Raw genomic sequence first — 14172 nt, 5'->3', positions numbered from 1 at the left:
AATACATTAATGAACATTAGATCAATTACTCAATAAAAAGGAAATGATTGGGAAGAACTTGATATAAAAGTTCCTTTATGGACATAGGACAATAATACCACCTTAAGGCTTTTCACTAATAACTAAACACTACCTTTAGGGAACTACTTGAAGTCAGTGATAAGCTCTGGATCATACCATTTTGCATAGTTAGCAACTAGTATGTGGATGTTTATTCTGGATTTTTGAAATGAAAAACATAAAGGGGTTCACTTTACCAGTCAAAATTGACACTGGCAGAAGGAAAATAAAGAACACTGCTATATTATTTGATAAATATCTATTGTGGTAAGATCTATAGATTAGAAAAGGAAAACTGCAAGGGAGATATTTTCCTTTTAAAGTGTGGCTGCATTTTCACAGAAAATGGGAACCGAATGCACGGAGAACATACGTCAGCCTCTCCAGAGCAATAGTTAATTTAAAGCGCAAAGAAGGAAATTCCACATTTCATAAATGCAATTCTCTGTCCTTCACAGTCATGCTGGATGTTGGACAGCCCACAGGTATTCATTGTGAAGTCGGATGATATTGCTTGACTTCTGCAGGTTGAGCACCTTTCAACTGTTTGCTTATTTAGAGCCAACCACTTGCTCTGTAAATTTCCTCTCCATAGATTTTACATTGGTTTCTTGGCAATTACTCTGAGTGACAGGCTCCTTGTCTGGTACATTCAACTCCTGGAAACCAGAGCTAATTAACATAGTTCAAACTCCCCACGCCTGCAGCCATCTTTCCAGGGCAGTGGGTTCCAAATTTGATGAGCTCCTTTATAGGCGCAAACATAATTTTAACTCTCCTGGTAGCACATTAATGGCTCACTCATAAATTTCAAAATGAAGATACCTAATTACATCATCACCATTTTGCTATGGCTAGAGGTCAACAACCAGATGCACACAGACCACAGTGAGCTCTAGAAAATGACATTTCTCCTGTACATGGCTTTATCCCTTCTCTGAAAATAAATGTCAATGCACACAGAATACAAATGGATCCTGACAAACACTTGGTCGGAACAACTTGGATCTCTGTTTTAAAGGCTCAATAGATCAAAATCAATACTGCAAAAAAAAGCATGTTTCTTGGGAGTTTTGAAGGAGGAAAACAAAGGGGTAGGTTTAAAATTATGTCCTAAGGAAGTTTAAGTCAAGAAACACATAAAGTCACATGGGCATAGGTATGTTTTTAATCACCTACCTATCCAAACTCCCAACTCTGGCGACTAGATACAGGAGACTCCCAACAGCAAGGCTTCCCAGCACCAGGAGCTTCTGTCTCAGCCACACCTGCTGTTTGAATAGCATGGCCCTCCATCAACCTTCAGGACTTCTGTAGCCTGAGAGATGGGGATAGAAGGACACTCATTAGCGGTCTCCTCTTACAGGCTCTTTTAATTGTCACAAAGCCAAGCAGGGGTAGGAAAATAGGTGATTAGGTGACACCACACGAAGAACAGACCTCATACCAACCTTGACAATGTTCATAGGTATTTAGCAAAACTTGGTTTCCTTTTCCTGACCTGTAAGATCAAATACAAAATTGGGGGAAGATACTACTAACTAGACAGAACCTGCTAGACAATTGTCAAAGTAAATTAAAATGCATATATTACAACAAATAGTAAATATAAATATGCACACATATATGCTTATATTTGTTGTTGTTAACCATTAAAAGTACTGATAACATGAGCAACTCAGCAATCTGAGGTTTACTGGCAGGGCAACCAGTAAACGGAAGTTTCTGCCTCAGAATAACAGGAAAAATGTAGAAATTGAAACCCCAATTCAGTAAGTTATTGTTTTGGGCATAACATTTTACCCACATGAGTTTGTTTTGTTCTAATTGTGAGTGAAGAAAGTGAGCAAGATCAAAAGCTATTTCTTATCAAAGTTACCAGGGTTTACTATCAGGACCCCAGATGTTTAAGTACAGTAGTACTTAAACATCAAGTAACCTGATGTTTCCTTCAAGTTCTCTGCCCATTTCTGAATTGGACTGACTGATTCTGAAAACATGCTTAGACTAGACTGACGCCCCTGCTCTGTGACCCCTCCTTTGGGTGGGTTTGGTGATATTGGTCTTGCTATTACATCATAACAGAAACTTAACTGGGAGCTTCAAAGTCACACCTGAAATAAGGCCAGAGAAAAGTGTAAGGCGTTACTAGTGCTATTATTAAATTTTGGGGAAAATGCAAGCTTCCAATTCAGCCTTTCAAAATAAGATTGTTTCCTTCTTATTGAAACTCAAAATAGTAACCCAAGAAGAGGGACTACAGCAGTGGGCTGTGGTTAGAAATTGTTTTGCTGCAATGGTATCTCCATATTTGCTATGTGAAGATTTTCTCTGTGCGAAAGGAATATACTAGGATTGACGGATTAATCTATTCATTCATTCATCAAGAAATTACTAAGCACCGAAACATGTTCCCGGCTACTCTACTAGGTTTATGGGGGATTCTAAAAAAGATCTTGATGGACTTTTAGCCCTTGAAAAATTAACAATGTGATTAGGGAAGCATGAAACAACCAGCGAATGCAACCTAATTCATGATAATGTATGAATAAATGTTGGGGAAAGAAAATGAAGGAAATGGTCAGGCATATGGGCTCCATAGGAATTGTGTGTGTGTGTGTGTGTGTGTGTAATGTACTATATGGTTTGGTGAGGAGGCTATAGGAGTATATCCCAAAGCGGAGAGAAAAGAATAGCATTCATCCAAGAAACAGCTAAAAAATATTTATGGAACATGCGTATGTGTTAGATTCCATACTGGGTACTATGAAGATAGTAGCCAACATGGGAGTCTGTAGTATAGTGGAGAAAACAGACATTAAACCCATAAGCATAGAATTTACATATACTTACAAATCGTAATAACAATGACAATGACAGGATGCAGTGAGAGAGAATCACAGGAGGAACCCTCTTCAGTCCTTCCTGAAGAAGTGACACCTGGGCTGACACCTGGGGCATGAAGAGCAAGGGGGGCTGGGGTAGGGCAGAGTGGATTTAGGCAGAGGAACCAGCGTTTACACAAGTACCTAGGAGGGGAATGCTTGGCTAGTCTGAGAAGTGAAGGGAGGCTGGTGTGGCTAGACACAGGGATGGAGGGGAGAGAGAAAGGGCTAAAAGCAGAAACAAAGAGGGGGCAATAAAGGTGTTTGCAGGGTCTGAGTGAGCCTGTGGTTCTGACTTGGCATGGCTTGCCTTGTGTGTAAGTATAATGGGGAAGAGAAGGGAAAGAGAAAATGGGGTCTACTGAGGCTTCCTATGTGGCCAAGACATTATCCAGGTGTATTTTAGGAAATCCTCAGAAAAACCCTATGAAGCAGTCATAGTTATTTCCATTTGATGACAGGTTAAGTGAAGCTCAGATCATTTTCTCTGACTTGCCTATGATCACACAGCCAGCAGGTCATGTGAAGACAAAGGCATAACTTATGTAGGGTGATTCAGGGCTTTGCTGAAAGAATCATTCTATCTCCAGATTGATGTCCAAAGTCCTAAGTTAGAGCCACATGCCTTTAGCACAGGGCTCTGATCCCTGTTGAAATGAAAATACTGCTGCAAGATGCAGAACAGGGTGTCAGAGAGAAAACTGTGCCCACATCTCCCAGCTCGGTTCTCCACTTAGTAGCCCTGTGCTAGGCGTTGGCCAATTAGATTCTCTGGGCCTTTCTTTCCCTATCTATAAAAGGGGATAGTTGCTGACCTCCCCACTCTATTGAGCTGTAGAGAGAATGAAATAAGTTTTCTATAAGACATTTCACTACACAGAATATGCCAGAATAACATAAGGGATTATGTGTCATTTGTATCTTAGTGTGAGTGAATTTAATGTATATTGTACAAACAGTGTGTGAAAACAAAAGCTATTATGTGGTTGAAGAGGACCAGATACAAATAGGAGAGATGGGAGAAGTAAAGGTAAATGTGTTTGCCCCATAGCCTTCATTATGATCAACAGCCTTGTACAGAGGAGCAGCTCAGAGGGAGGCTCACCTGGCCTCATCTGTTCTCTAAACCAAGCACATCAAACTTGCGGCCCACAATGAATATTTTTGTGGCCCAGCCCATATAACGGTATGTAAGAAACGTTTTAATAAAAATTTCCTAACTTAATTTTTACAATATCCTATTATACATAATTATTAATAACAAACTACAATGTTCACCAATACTGATTACTGTAATCGTGTTGCATTCATTTCCCTTATGCGCCTTGCACGCAGGCGCACCATTTCTCACCACTAATACTAGCAGCGAATATTTTTTAAATATATTTTATTGATTTTTTTACAGAGAGGCAGGGAGAGGAATAGAGAGTTAGAAACATCAATGAGAGAGAAACATCGATCAGCTGCCTCTTGCACACCCCTTACTGGGGATGTGCCCGCAACCAAGGTATATGCCCTTGACCGGAATCGAACCTGGGACCCTTCAGTCCGCAGGCTGACGCTCTATCCACTGAGCCAAACAGGTTAGGGCTAGCAGTGAATATTCTAACAGCCGACTGCCACATCATTAATCTTGGCTTGACTTGTTTTGTGTGCACCACAGGAAATATTTTGCTTTTGAAGAACAAGAAAAATAGGTTTATTTGCATTATGCTTATTAATTTGTGCAGTTATTCAGTGTCTGGTAAGTTAATGTTCAAGAAAAAATAATGCCTTTTATTAAAATGTTCTCTTATTTTATGTTAACAATCACTGATTTATTTTAGCCCTTTGTATTCAGCATGTCTCTATCGAAATAAATCTATGTTTCTATGAAAATGGAAGCTTTTGTTTTTTTGTGGCCCACATAAACTTAAACCTTGTTTATTTGGCCCGTGTTAGCCTTTGAGTTTGACATGCTTGCTCTAAATGTAGTGCCCACACTCTCCTGCTCAGAACAATACTACACAATGCTTTGTCCACTTTCACTGTCCCCCTGTCTTGGGCTACCATTCGCCCTGTAAGGTCTGGACTATGTCTCAGTTCCTCTAGAAGTCCTTTCCAACTGCTGTCCCAGTCCATAGTCATCTTCCTCCTCACTGAATTCTTGTTCTTGAAGTCAGAAGCACAATTAGGCTTCTACTATTCGTAAGAGTTGGGCAATTGTTAGCTGCCACCGTCTTCTGTGTATATCATGACATCCCTCAGCACGATGTAAATCTGACTGGCTCAGAAGTCTGAGAAGGCCGCCTGAAAGGTAGTGAGCCCAGAACCTGTCTGCTTTGCTCTGTAGGCTAGAGGTTTTTTATGGTGAGCTTGCAGAGCCTCTAGAAAGCACACATCTGATACCACCCTCAGAACCTCCAATTCAATGGGTCTGCATTCATTGCGCATCTGCATTTCTCACAGTGGCGTGAATACACAAAACTTACAGTTATTTTCTACTGTCTTTTTCCTTTTTGTCCTCATGATTAGTAAACTCCTTCTGCTTAGTTTCTTCTTGCCTTGTCTGTCAAGCCACTTAATGCCTCCCTTAAACCTTAACATTTGAGTGTGTTTTCCTGCTCATTTCCTATGGCCTGTACAGTCTGATTAATCTTCCTAATACAGGTGACTTTGTCCATCATCTTTTTGGTTGTTCACTGGATAAAACCCAGTCTTTTACTCTTGAAAGCCCAGGCCCTTTCTGAGTTCCCAGCTTGGGTAGTTAGCTTCTTTTCCTCTTATTACTCAACATCAACCTCTGTACCCTTCAGATCATTCTCTTTACTGCTCCCCATACTCCTTTACTCTCATCTCTATGTTTTTGCCAGCTTCCTGACTAGCCTTCAATTTTCTCTACATCTCCTCCTTCCAAGAATTCTAGATTCTATTGCTATCTTCCTGGGGAGGGTGATCCTGGTGGATGTGGAATTTTGGGGAAAAATCCTGATACACACCACACTCGTGGGTAGTAACAGGTTGGGTCCATTGCACAGGATCAAGGGTCATAGCTAGGCTTAGGGCTGACACTTGGGAGACATTGCATGTAGTGGGTGAGTGAAGCTATGAAGTGACCTCATGGCTGGACTCTGCCCAAGGTTGGCAGGCAGGGAAAAAAAGGAAAAAAAAAGATGACTGAGGATGTGAAGGCTGCTGAGGAAGTAGCCCAAGATTTAGGAGAATACTGCAGTGCACCTGTCCTCAGGTAAACAGTTCATTATGAAACCTGACTGAATATGAGGTCGATATTTTTCCTACTGCCACTGAGGATCTTTCATTCTCAAAGGCTCCAGTACTCAACCTACTGACTCTCCCTTTATGATAAGCCCAGTTATTACCATGGAGGTTTTGCTCTGTGGGATAAGTTGCTATTTCCAGACCGCTCCTTTATATCTGAGATGCCTTAAATAGACCCATTGGGGGGTTTCTTTTTTTGGGAGGCCTCATTTCTCCAGCCCTATGTTTGTAGGGCTGGCTTAGCACTGCCTCCTATATTTATTTGTGGTGGTAAATCACATCCTACAAAGCATCCTCATGTCACATGACACTGAAGAGAACTACAGTGGGGTCTTGACTTATGAGTTTAATTCGTTCCGTGATGGAGCTCATAACTCAAATTACTCGTATGTCAAATCAATTTTCACCATTACAATGAATTGAATGCTGGCTGATGTTGTGGCGTTCACTGTGACGTTCGCTGCACCAACTAGCGGTGGGGTATCTGAAGCTGGCTCATAACCCGAATTTTAGCTTGCAACTCAAAGCAAAAAATTGGCCGAGAGACAGCTTGTATCTCGAAAAACTCGTTAGTCGGGACACTCGTAAGCCAAGGCCCCACTGTATAGTTTTTATTTGAGACCTCAACTAATGTGAATGAGTCGTCCGTGGTGAAGTGCAAAGACCACTGGATCAAAAGTCAAAGACCCAGTCACATTTTGGTTTAGTTTTGTAATGGGAACTTTCTGAATTTTGGTATTCCCATCTGTAAAATGAAGATAACTATGGGAAAGAACTTTATGAATATCTGGGCACTTAACAAAAATAAAGCACAGTTAATTACCTTCGGGAGGCTGATAAATTAATTCTTACAGTGCATTTTAAAGAGGAAAATAATAAAATAAATGACATTCTCATTAATTGTACAATTGGATTGTGAGAAATATAAGCCTGTTTTCAATATAAATAAAATTATAGCTTAATGGAAATTCCTATTAAACATTAGAATGCTAACACTATATTTTCTGTTCAAAGCAAGATGGCTCATTTACCAAAAACAAAAGGTTAACACTTATCTTGTTAGGCTGAAGTCTCTTGGAATGTTTGAGACATGAGAAAGCCAAACACGTAGTTCTAATGAGCTTCTCTAGGACACAGGAGTGAAATCTCATTCTGTTTTATAACCAGTCTCAGACAACATGCCTAGAGACAATATAGCAACCTCTGAATAAACTTTGCTCAGAGAAAACCAAAAATACTTGGTTAATTTAACATTCAAGATTCCTTTAAAATTTTTAAAATAATTTTTTATTTATTGATTGGTTTGAGAGAGAGAGAGAGGAAGGGAGAAAGAAAGTGAGAAAGAAACATCAATTTTTTTTCTGTATTTCCAGTTCTTGATGCATTCATTGGTTGATTCTTTTTTTTAAATAGTACTTTTATTTTCATAGGTTGAAATGTAGCTTGTATGAGGCTTGACTGGGGATTGAACCTGCAACGTTGGCATAACAGGCTGATGCTCTAACCAATTGAGCTACCCAGCCAGGGCCAAGATGCCTTTTCGGTTTTCTACAACATCATGAAGTGCTTGAGCCTTTGCTGAAAGGGAGCCTTAAATATTGGGAGTTATTGCCTTTGGTCCAGAAATATAAACTAGAGAGAAACTACTCCATCCAGTCCTTCTAGACCCCACTGTTAAACTGAGAGAAGTTAGCTGCTCTTTCAACACCAAAGTCCCTTCCTTTTAGCTATGCCAGCTATTATGGGGATCTTAATCTTTCATCCGAGCAGTCAGACTGGTAATAGACAATTTATATAGAGTGAAAGTTTTTTAATTAAAAAAAGGTAAAAGACCTACAGTGATTTTAAGCCCGCCTTCATCTCCAGTTTTTAATATTTCAGTGTTTTTCATGTTGCGTTCCAAGAGCAGTATAATTATCGTTTTTCCAGATTACTAAAGCTTTAATAAACGCGGCATCTTAGCTGAACAAAGCAGAATGTCTACATAACAGAGTATGTGGCCAGAAGCGACAAATTGTAAAGACATCTGGCAGTTTCTCCAAAGCAGCACTAAGCAAAGAAGGAAATGATTCCCAAGCTGAAACAAAGAAATAAGGAAATTAAAAAAAAATAATAAAGATTCGTCCAAGTACTGCTCAAAGGCTTGTAGACGTGGTTACTGCAAGCCCCTGGTACCCATAAAAACAATAACAGAAACAATAGTAGCAAAGTTCATTAAAAATGACTGAACTTATATAGCAGAATTATTCCATGACCGTCTTTTGAGTATTAGCTCATTTATCCTGGGCAACAGCCTTATGAAGTGGACAGGAATTACAGTTTTTGAGCACTAAGCTCTCTGTTAGTTTCTTTCACATTTATTATCTCATGAAATACAACAGACTTGTGAAATATTATCCATTTTTTTTTTTCTGATGGAAACTGAAGAGAGATGAGCAGATCATTTACCCAAGGGCATGTGGAAGGAAAATGTGGAAGGAGGATTCAAATGCAGAATTTTGTGACCCCAAAGAACATGGCCCCTTGATTTCAATGCCACTCATCCAGCTTTGGATGTTCACCTGGGAGACTCTTAAATACTTGTTTATTGATTGACAAGAGCAGACAAAACCACTTAACTCCACCCAAATTACCTGCCATTGAACCTGGAAGTAGGGGACAGGAAGGTAAGAAAGAAAAGTAAAAGAGGAAAAAAGTTTTCCATAGAAGGATAGGTAAAAGAGGTCATTCAGGTGGTTTGAACCGGATAAAAGGAAGAATGTTAATAAGTAATGATAATAATAATAATAAGTAATGATAATGATAATAATAATAATGATGATGATGAAAGGTAGCATTTTTAAATTTACAAAATCTTTTTCATACTCATTATACCAGTTATAATTAAGACTGACCAGAATCATAGAAACTTCACTTGTTCTCCCCATTATTCAAGAACTGGCTTACTTTTTTGATAGCTTTCACAGTAGGTGATCAAAATAACACTGGTTTTGTTGTTGTTGTTGTTGTTGTTGTTAATCCTCATCTGAGAATATTTTTCCATTGATTTTTAGGGAGAGTGGAAGAAAGAGGGAGAGAGAGAAACATCCATGTGAGAGAAACGCATTGTTTGGTTGCCTCCTGCACGAGCCCCAATCAAGGCCTGGGCTGGGGAGAAGCCTGCAACCAAGGTACATGACCTTGACCAGAATCAAGCCCAGGACCCTTTGGTCCACAGGCTGATAGTCTATCCACTGAGCCAAATTGGCTAGGGCTACATTGGTTTTGACTGCCATTTGATTCATATTCTTATGCACTGATATCCATAAGATATTGGTTACATTTGTTAACTATCAACCCATCCTCATCCTCTCCTCTCTCCTCTCCTGCAGCTCTCTCAGTGAATGGCTCCCCTAATGCCCACTGCAGTCACCCAACCCAGAAACCTTGGAGTCCTTCATCCTTGGCTCTATCCCTCCCCTAACATCCAATTAGCCAGTAAAATTCTATTTCCAAAATGCTATTAGAATCCACCTACTTCTCGGCACTGTTATTTGTTACTGCCTATGTTCAGGTCATGCTCTTTCTTTTAGAGCGTTATGTTCTCTCCACTATTAGTTTTGTTCCTGCATCAGTTTATTCCCCATACTGATGCCAGAGTGGTCTTTCCAAACAAAAATTTGATCATGTTACCTTCAGGCTTAATATACTTTAATGGGTCCCTATCATCATTCACATGTTTTTAAAAGACATGTGAATGTCTTTTGCTTCTCTCCAAAGCAACTTCACCGGATCCCCAATGGCCACATATACAGACATTAGCACGCAAAACAACTTGTGGTTCTTTTGAATATGCCACAGTCAGTTTTGCTTCAGGGCTGGAAGCATAAGGTTTCTATAGCTTGGAAAAAATAACTCTGTGCCTCATTTATCAGATCTGGGACACCAATAAAGGATATCCCAATAGGATACTAATAGCCTGCCCCACAGCACTGCTGTGAGGAGTAAATGAGCACGTAAAGTAATTAGAACACTGCTTGCCACATAGTAATACTCAATAAATGTTAGCCAGTCTATTAATGCTCCCATCTCCCCTCCTCCCAGGCCTTGGTTTAATTCCTGTCGTTTAGATCTTAGGTTCCTTGGGAAAGTCTTTCCTGATCACTCAGGGCTGGCTTACATGTTTCTCCTATGTGTCACCACAGTATCCTCCCTCCCTCCCTCCCTCCCTCCCTCCCTCCCTCCCTCCCTCCCTCCCTCCCTCCCTCTTTCCCTTCCTCCCCCCCTTCTTTCTGTCTTTCTAGGACAGTGATGGCGAACCTATGACATGTGTGTCAGAGGTGACACGCGTGTCAGAGGTGACACGCGAACTCATTTTTTTGGTTGATTTTTCTTTTTTAAATGGAATTTAAATATATGAAATAAATATCAAAGATATACATCTTTGTTTTACTATGGTTGCAAATATCAAAAAATTTCTGTATGTGACACAGCACCAGAGTTAAGTTAGGGTTTTTCAAAATGCTGGCACGCCGAGCTCAAAAGTTTTGCCATCACTGTTCTAGGTCTTTCTTCTCAGCTTTCTGTGCCTTATTCCGGTTTCTCCCTGCACTCTATCACTGACTATATTCCCTAAATAATAGAACTTAAAAAAAGAAAGAGTGCAGTGCCATTATTTTTAAGTGATCTTGATAGCAAAAATACAACTAAATGTTTTAGAAAATCTTGTATTTAACAAATCTATAAAATAATTTATAATTAGTTTTTATGCAAAATAATACTAAAAGTCTCCATGTTTGGGAAGGCTAATATTTTCTTAAATTGCAGTATTAACATGTTTCAAAACTTTCCCTTTTTCCCCCCGAGAGATACCTCTATACTCTGAATCTCAGATCTTCCTTTCAGGGCTAGGAGCTCCACTAAATTCTTACACTAAGGTAACCAGCCATGTTTCATCATCAACAAATATCTACTGAGTACCAACAATGTGCCAGGCACTGCAGATGCCAGAAACACTGTGGAGAATAGGAGACCCCGACCCTGACCCTGCCTCTTGTTATCTTCTAGTATTCAAGGTCAGCTCTCCATAATAGTGTAAAGGAAATCGCATCTTCTTTCAAGCACAGAGCCCAGATCCTCTTAGATGGCTGTGAAGGAAGAATTCCCACAAACACACGGTCTTCTGGATCTCAGGGTCTCAGCTCCTGACCCTAAGATCCACCTCCTCCATGAAGGTTCTTGCCTTCTCCCCATAGTCAAACCACTCTCCAAAAAGCACTATTCTATCTTTTAACAGGACTCTTCAAGACCACCTGCTAAGTAAAGACTTTATTGGGTGTGTTTGGACTAGACTTTGTCAAAATAAGTACTTGTGATCAGACAGGGCTTGTGGCCTGTGCATTAGCATGGGGCTCTGTGCTCAGAAGGGCCCAAGAGTGGTTTAATGCTTTGTTGTCACTGACTTGAAATTCCTAATAATTTCTGAATAAGAGGCCCCATGTTATTTTGAACTGGGCCACACAAATTATCTGTACAGTCCTGCAGCCAGACTTTCCAGCCTTCAGAGACTAGATTACTTATGTGTAGGTTATGGCTTTTCCTGTGATGCCTCCTTCTTTCACCAGACCTTTGGCTTTAAGAGGCAGGCATTGTCTTAAGTGTATCACATAGGAACACAATCTTTCATATTTTCTTACAGAGCTGGAATTCCACTCCCTCTTATTTCTCTGAGTCCTGTGGTCTTCCCTGAGGCCCATTCCTTCCATGGATTCTCAACACTTAGGAACATGGGAGCTACCCACAAAGCCTTATACTCCTAAGTGCCTTATCCATAGCAGAGCATGTGCCACACAAGGATGATGTTCACACACACACAAACCAGCAGGGGGGTTTCATTAAAATAGATTAGTAATGGGAAACCCTTTGAGGTAAAGAGGGCAGTATCATCACCTGTAACATGCAGATGAGCAAATGCAGAGACCCAAGGATTACAGCCATTTGCTCCTATCATAGGATAGAAAACGCTCTCCCACTCCCCTCCTCCCTTCAAAGCAAAACACAACAGGAAGCTCAAACCAAGTTACTGCTATGTGACATTGGGTAAGTCACCTAACCTCCTTGATCTTCCAGGATGTTTCTTTACCCAAGAAACAAAGGGCTTAAAGGGATGAGTTCAGCAATCCTTCCGGCTCTAAAATTCCCTTATTCTAAGGGATCCCAAGATTGGCCCTAAATGAGTATCCTTATATGAGAGATTAATGCAGGGGTCCTCAAACTTTTTAAAAAGGGGGCCAGTTCACTGTCCCTCAGACCATTGGAGGGCCGGACTATAGTTTTAAAAAACTATGAACAAATTCCTATGCACACTGCACATATCTTATTTTGAAGTAAAAAAACAAAATGGGAACAAATACAATGTTTGTATTTGCATGTGGCCTGCAGGCCGTAGTTTGAGGACCCCTGGATTAATGTATAAGGAACCAAAGGCAATTGCAGTGGGGGAAAATTAGTGCCTGAGGTAAATCTCAATTTTTAATTTCTTATTATCCTTCATTTTTAAACAGTCTTGACCTCTTTCAAGACGGCTGCATCACATTATACTATCTATTACTGTGAAAAACAATCCTCTCACCCTAAAACATAAAATTTCTTTGAAAAGGTACTTAAGAAAGAGCCTACTGATTAGCTTTCAATGTGCCCTACTGTCTGAGAACCCAGAGGAATCACATTTTGAAAAAAATTAACCAAGGGCAGCTGAAGAAAATTGTCATAAAGAATTCTCTTTTCTTCTAATATAACCATCACATAAGAGAGCTGTAATGAGAAGGAAACAAATGAAGAGGGGCGCAAGAACAAGGGCAGGGAAAGCAGCGCTCTGCACACATCGAGCCAAGTGGAGAGATAGGGTGCACATGAAGAGGAAACTGGATACCATTCGTTAGTAGATTAAGCAGAAAATGTATTGGTCAGGATGCTCATAATTGCTCTATCAAATAGTGAAGGAAGCCATTTAGCTCTTTGTTTCTTCAGTTAACCGTGAGGGGTCACTGTTAGAAATAAAAAGGAAAAAAAGTTGATAAATTATACAGAACTGCGGCGTTTATGACTGCTCTGTGCTGAGTGCTTATCCTCCTGGGAATCATTGCAGAAGCAGCTTTGAGCAAATTCCAAATTTTCAAATGGGTTCTCCATTTCTTCCCTCCATTCAGCGTTTGATATCCTGCATACATAATTTATCACAGCTACCATTATTGTGTTAGCTTGAGTAGTCCTCTGGCTCTCTGTCTGCAGAAGGATACTCATTTTGCATTTGTAATGACCAAACTTAAAAGGAGCCAGTTAATTCTTCCTCTGTTCAGTGGTCTCCTTTAGTAGAATGATGTCTTAAGGAAAGAGATGGGAATTGAATTTTATTTTGACAGGAATCCCAATTACTCTTAATCTCAGTATCTTATTGGTACATGTAACTAATGTTTATAGAAGAAGGGTGTGTGTTATGTCCCCCCTCCTAAACTTTCTTTGCACTCTATTCGGTAGTTGTTGGGAGTTTAGTAAGTTTGTCCTGCTGGCGAGTTCAGAAGTATAATCTTTTACTCTTATATTGTGTTTATGTAGAAAAGCGTGAGTTGGAGAGGTAACAATTCTACAGACAGCTCAAACAGATCATCCCAGTAAGTTAAGCTCATGCAATTAAAGAGTCAAGGCAACTAAGTTCTCTCTGCCTTGTATAGTTGAAGTCAATTGTATAGTAATATTAGTTCTACTTTTTATACCCAATAATAGTTGAATGTATTTAATTTAAAATCAAGTGTAGTATTCACTGCCAAACAGAAAGTCAGCTTTTTAGTCTTATTTCCTATCTCACAAATTTTGTTTTGGTGAGGAACAAAGAAATAGTATATATAAAAATGTCTCTTAATTCCAAAAAGAGACTAAAAGTATGGAGATACTTTTATCATTACATCTTATTTGATTATAGTCCTCATTATCC

The 14172-nt window shown here is 39.8% G+C and overlaps 1 protein-coding gene across 8 annotated transcripts in view; it reads right to left on the bottom strand.

Annotated features, from left to right (window-relative positions):
* Positions 1–14172, bottom strand: part of HS3ST5 (heparan sulfate-glucosamine 3-sulfotransferase 5) — a 242230-nt gene that overhangs the window by 3931 nt on the left and 224127 nt on the right. For 4 of the 8 annotated variants that reach the window (XM_036316864.1, XM_036316871.1, XM_036316865.1 and 1 more), the window contains one exon: positions 1240–1378. In XM_036316864.1, coding sequence (XP_036172757.1) covers positions 1240–1346 — 107 coding nt within the window. In that variant the 5' untranslated portion in view covers positions 1347–1378. Of the gene's footprint in view, positions 1–1239; positions 1379–1511; positions 1562–9149; positions 9229–14172 lie in introns of all 8 variants that reach the window. The other 4 variants (XM_036316866.1, XM_036316872.1, XM_036316869.1 and 1 more) reach the window with 2 other exon arrangements.

Source organism: Myotis myotis, unplaced genomic scaffold (assembly GCF_014108235.1).
Source record: "Myotis myotis isolate mMyoMyo1 unplaced genomic scaffold, mMyoMyo1.p scaffold_m19_p_7, whole genome shotgun sequence".
In the NCBI taxonomy this organism is placed as follows: domain Eukaryota; kingdom Metazoa; phylum Chordata; class Mammalia; order Chiroptera; family Vespertilionidae; genus Myotis; species Myotis myotis.
The sequence above is the reverse complement of the archived record's forward strand: the minus strand, read 5'-3'. Positions and strand labels throughout refer to the sequence as shown.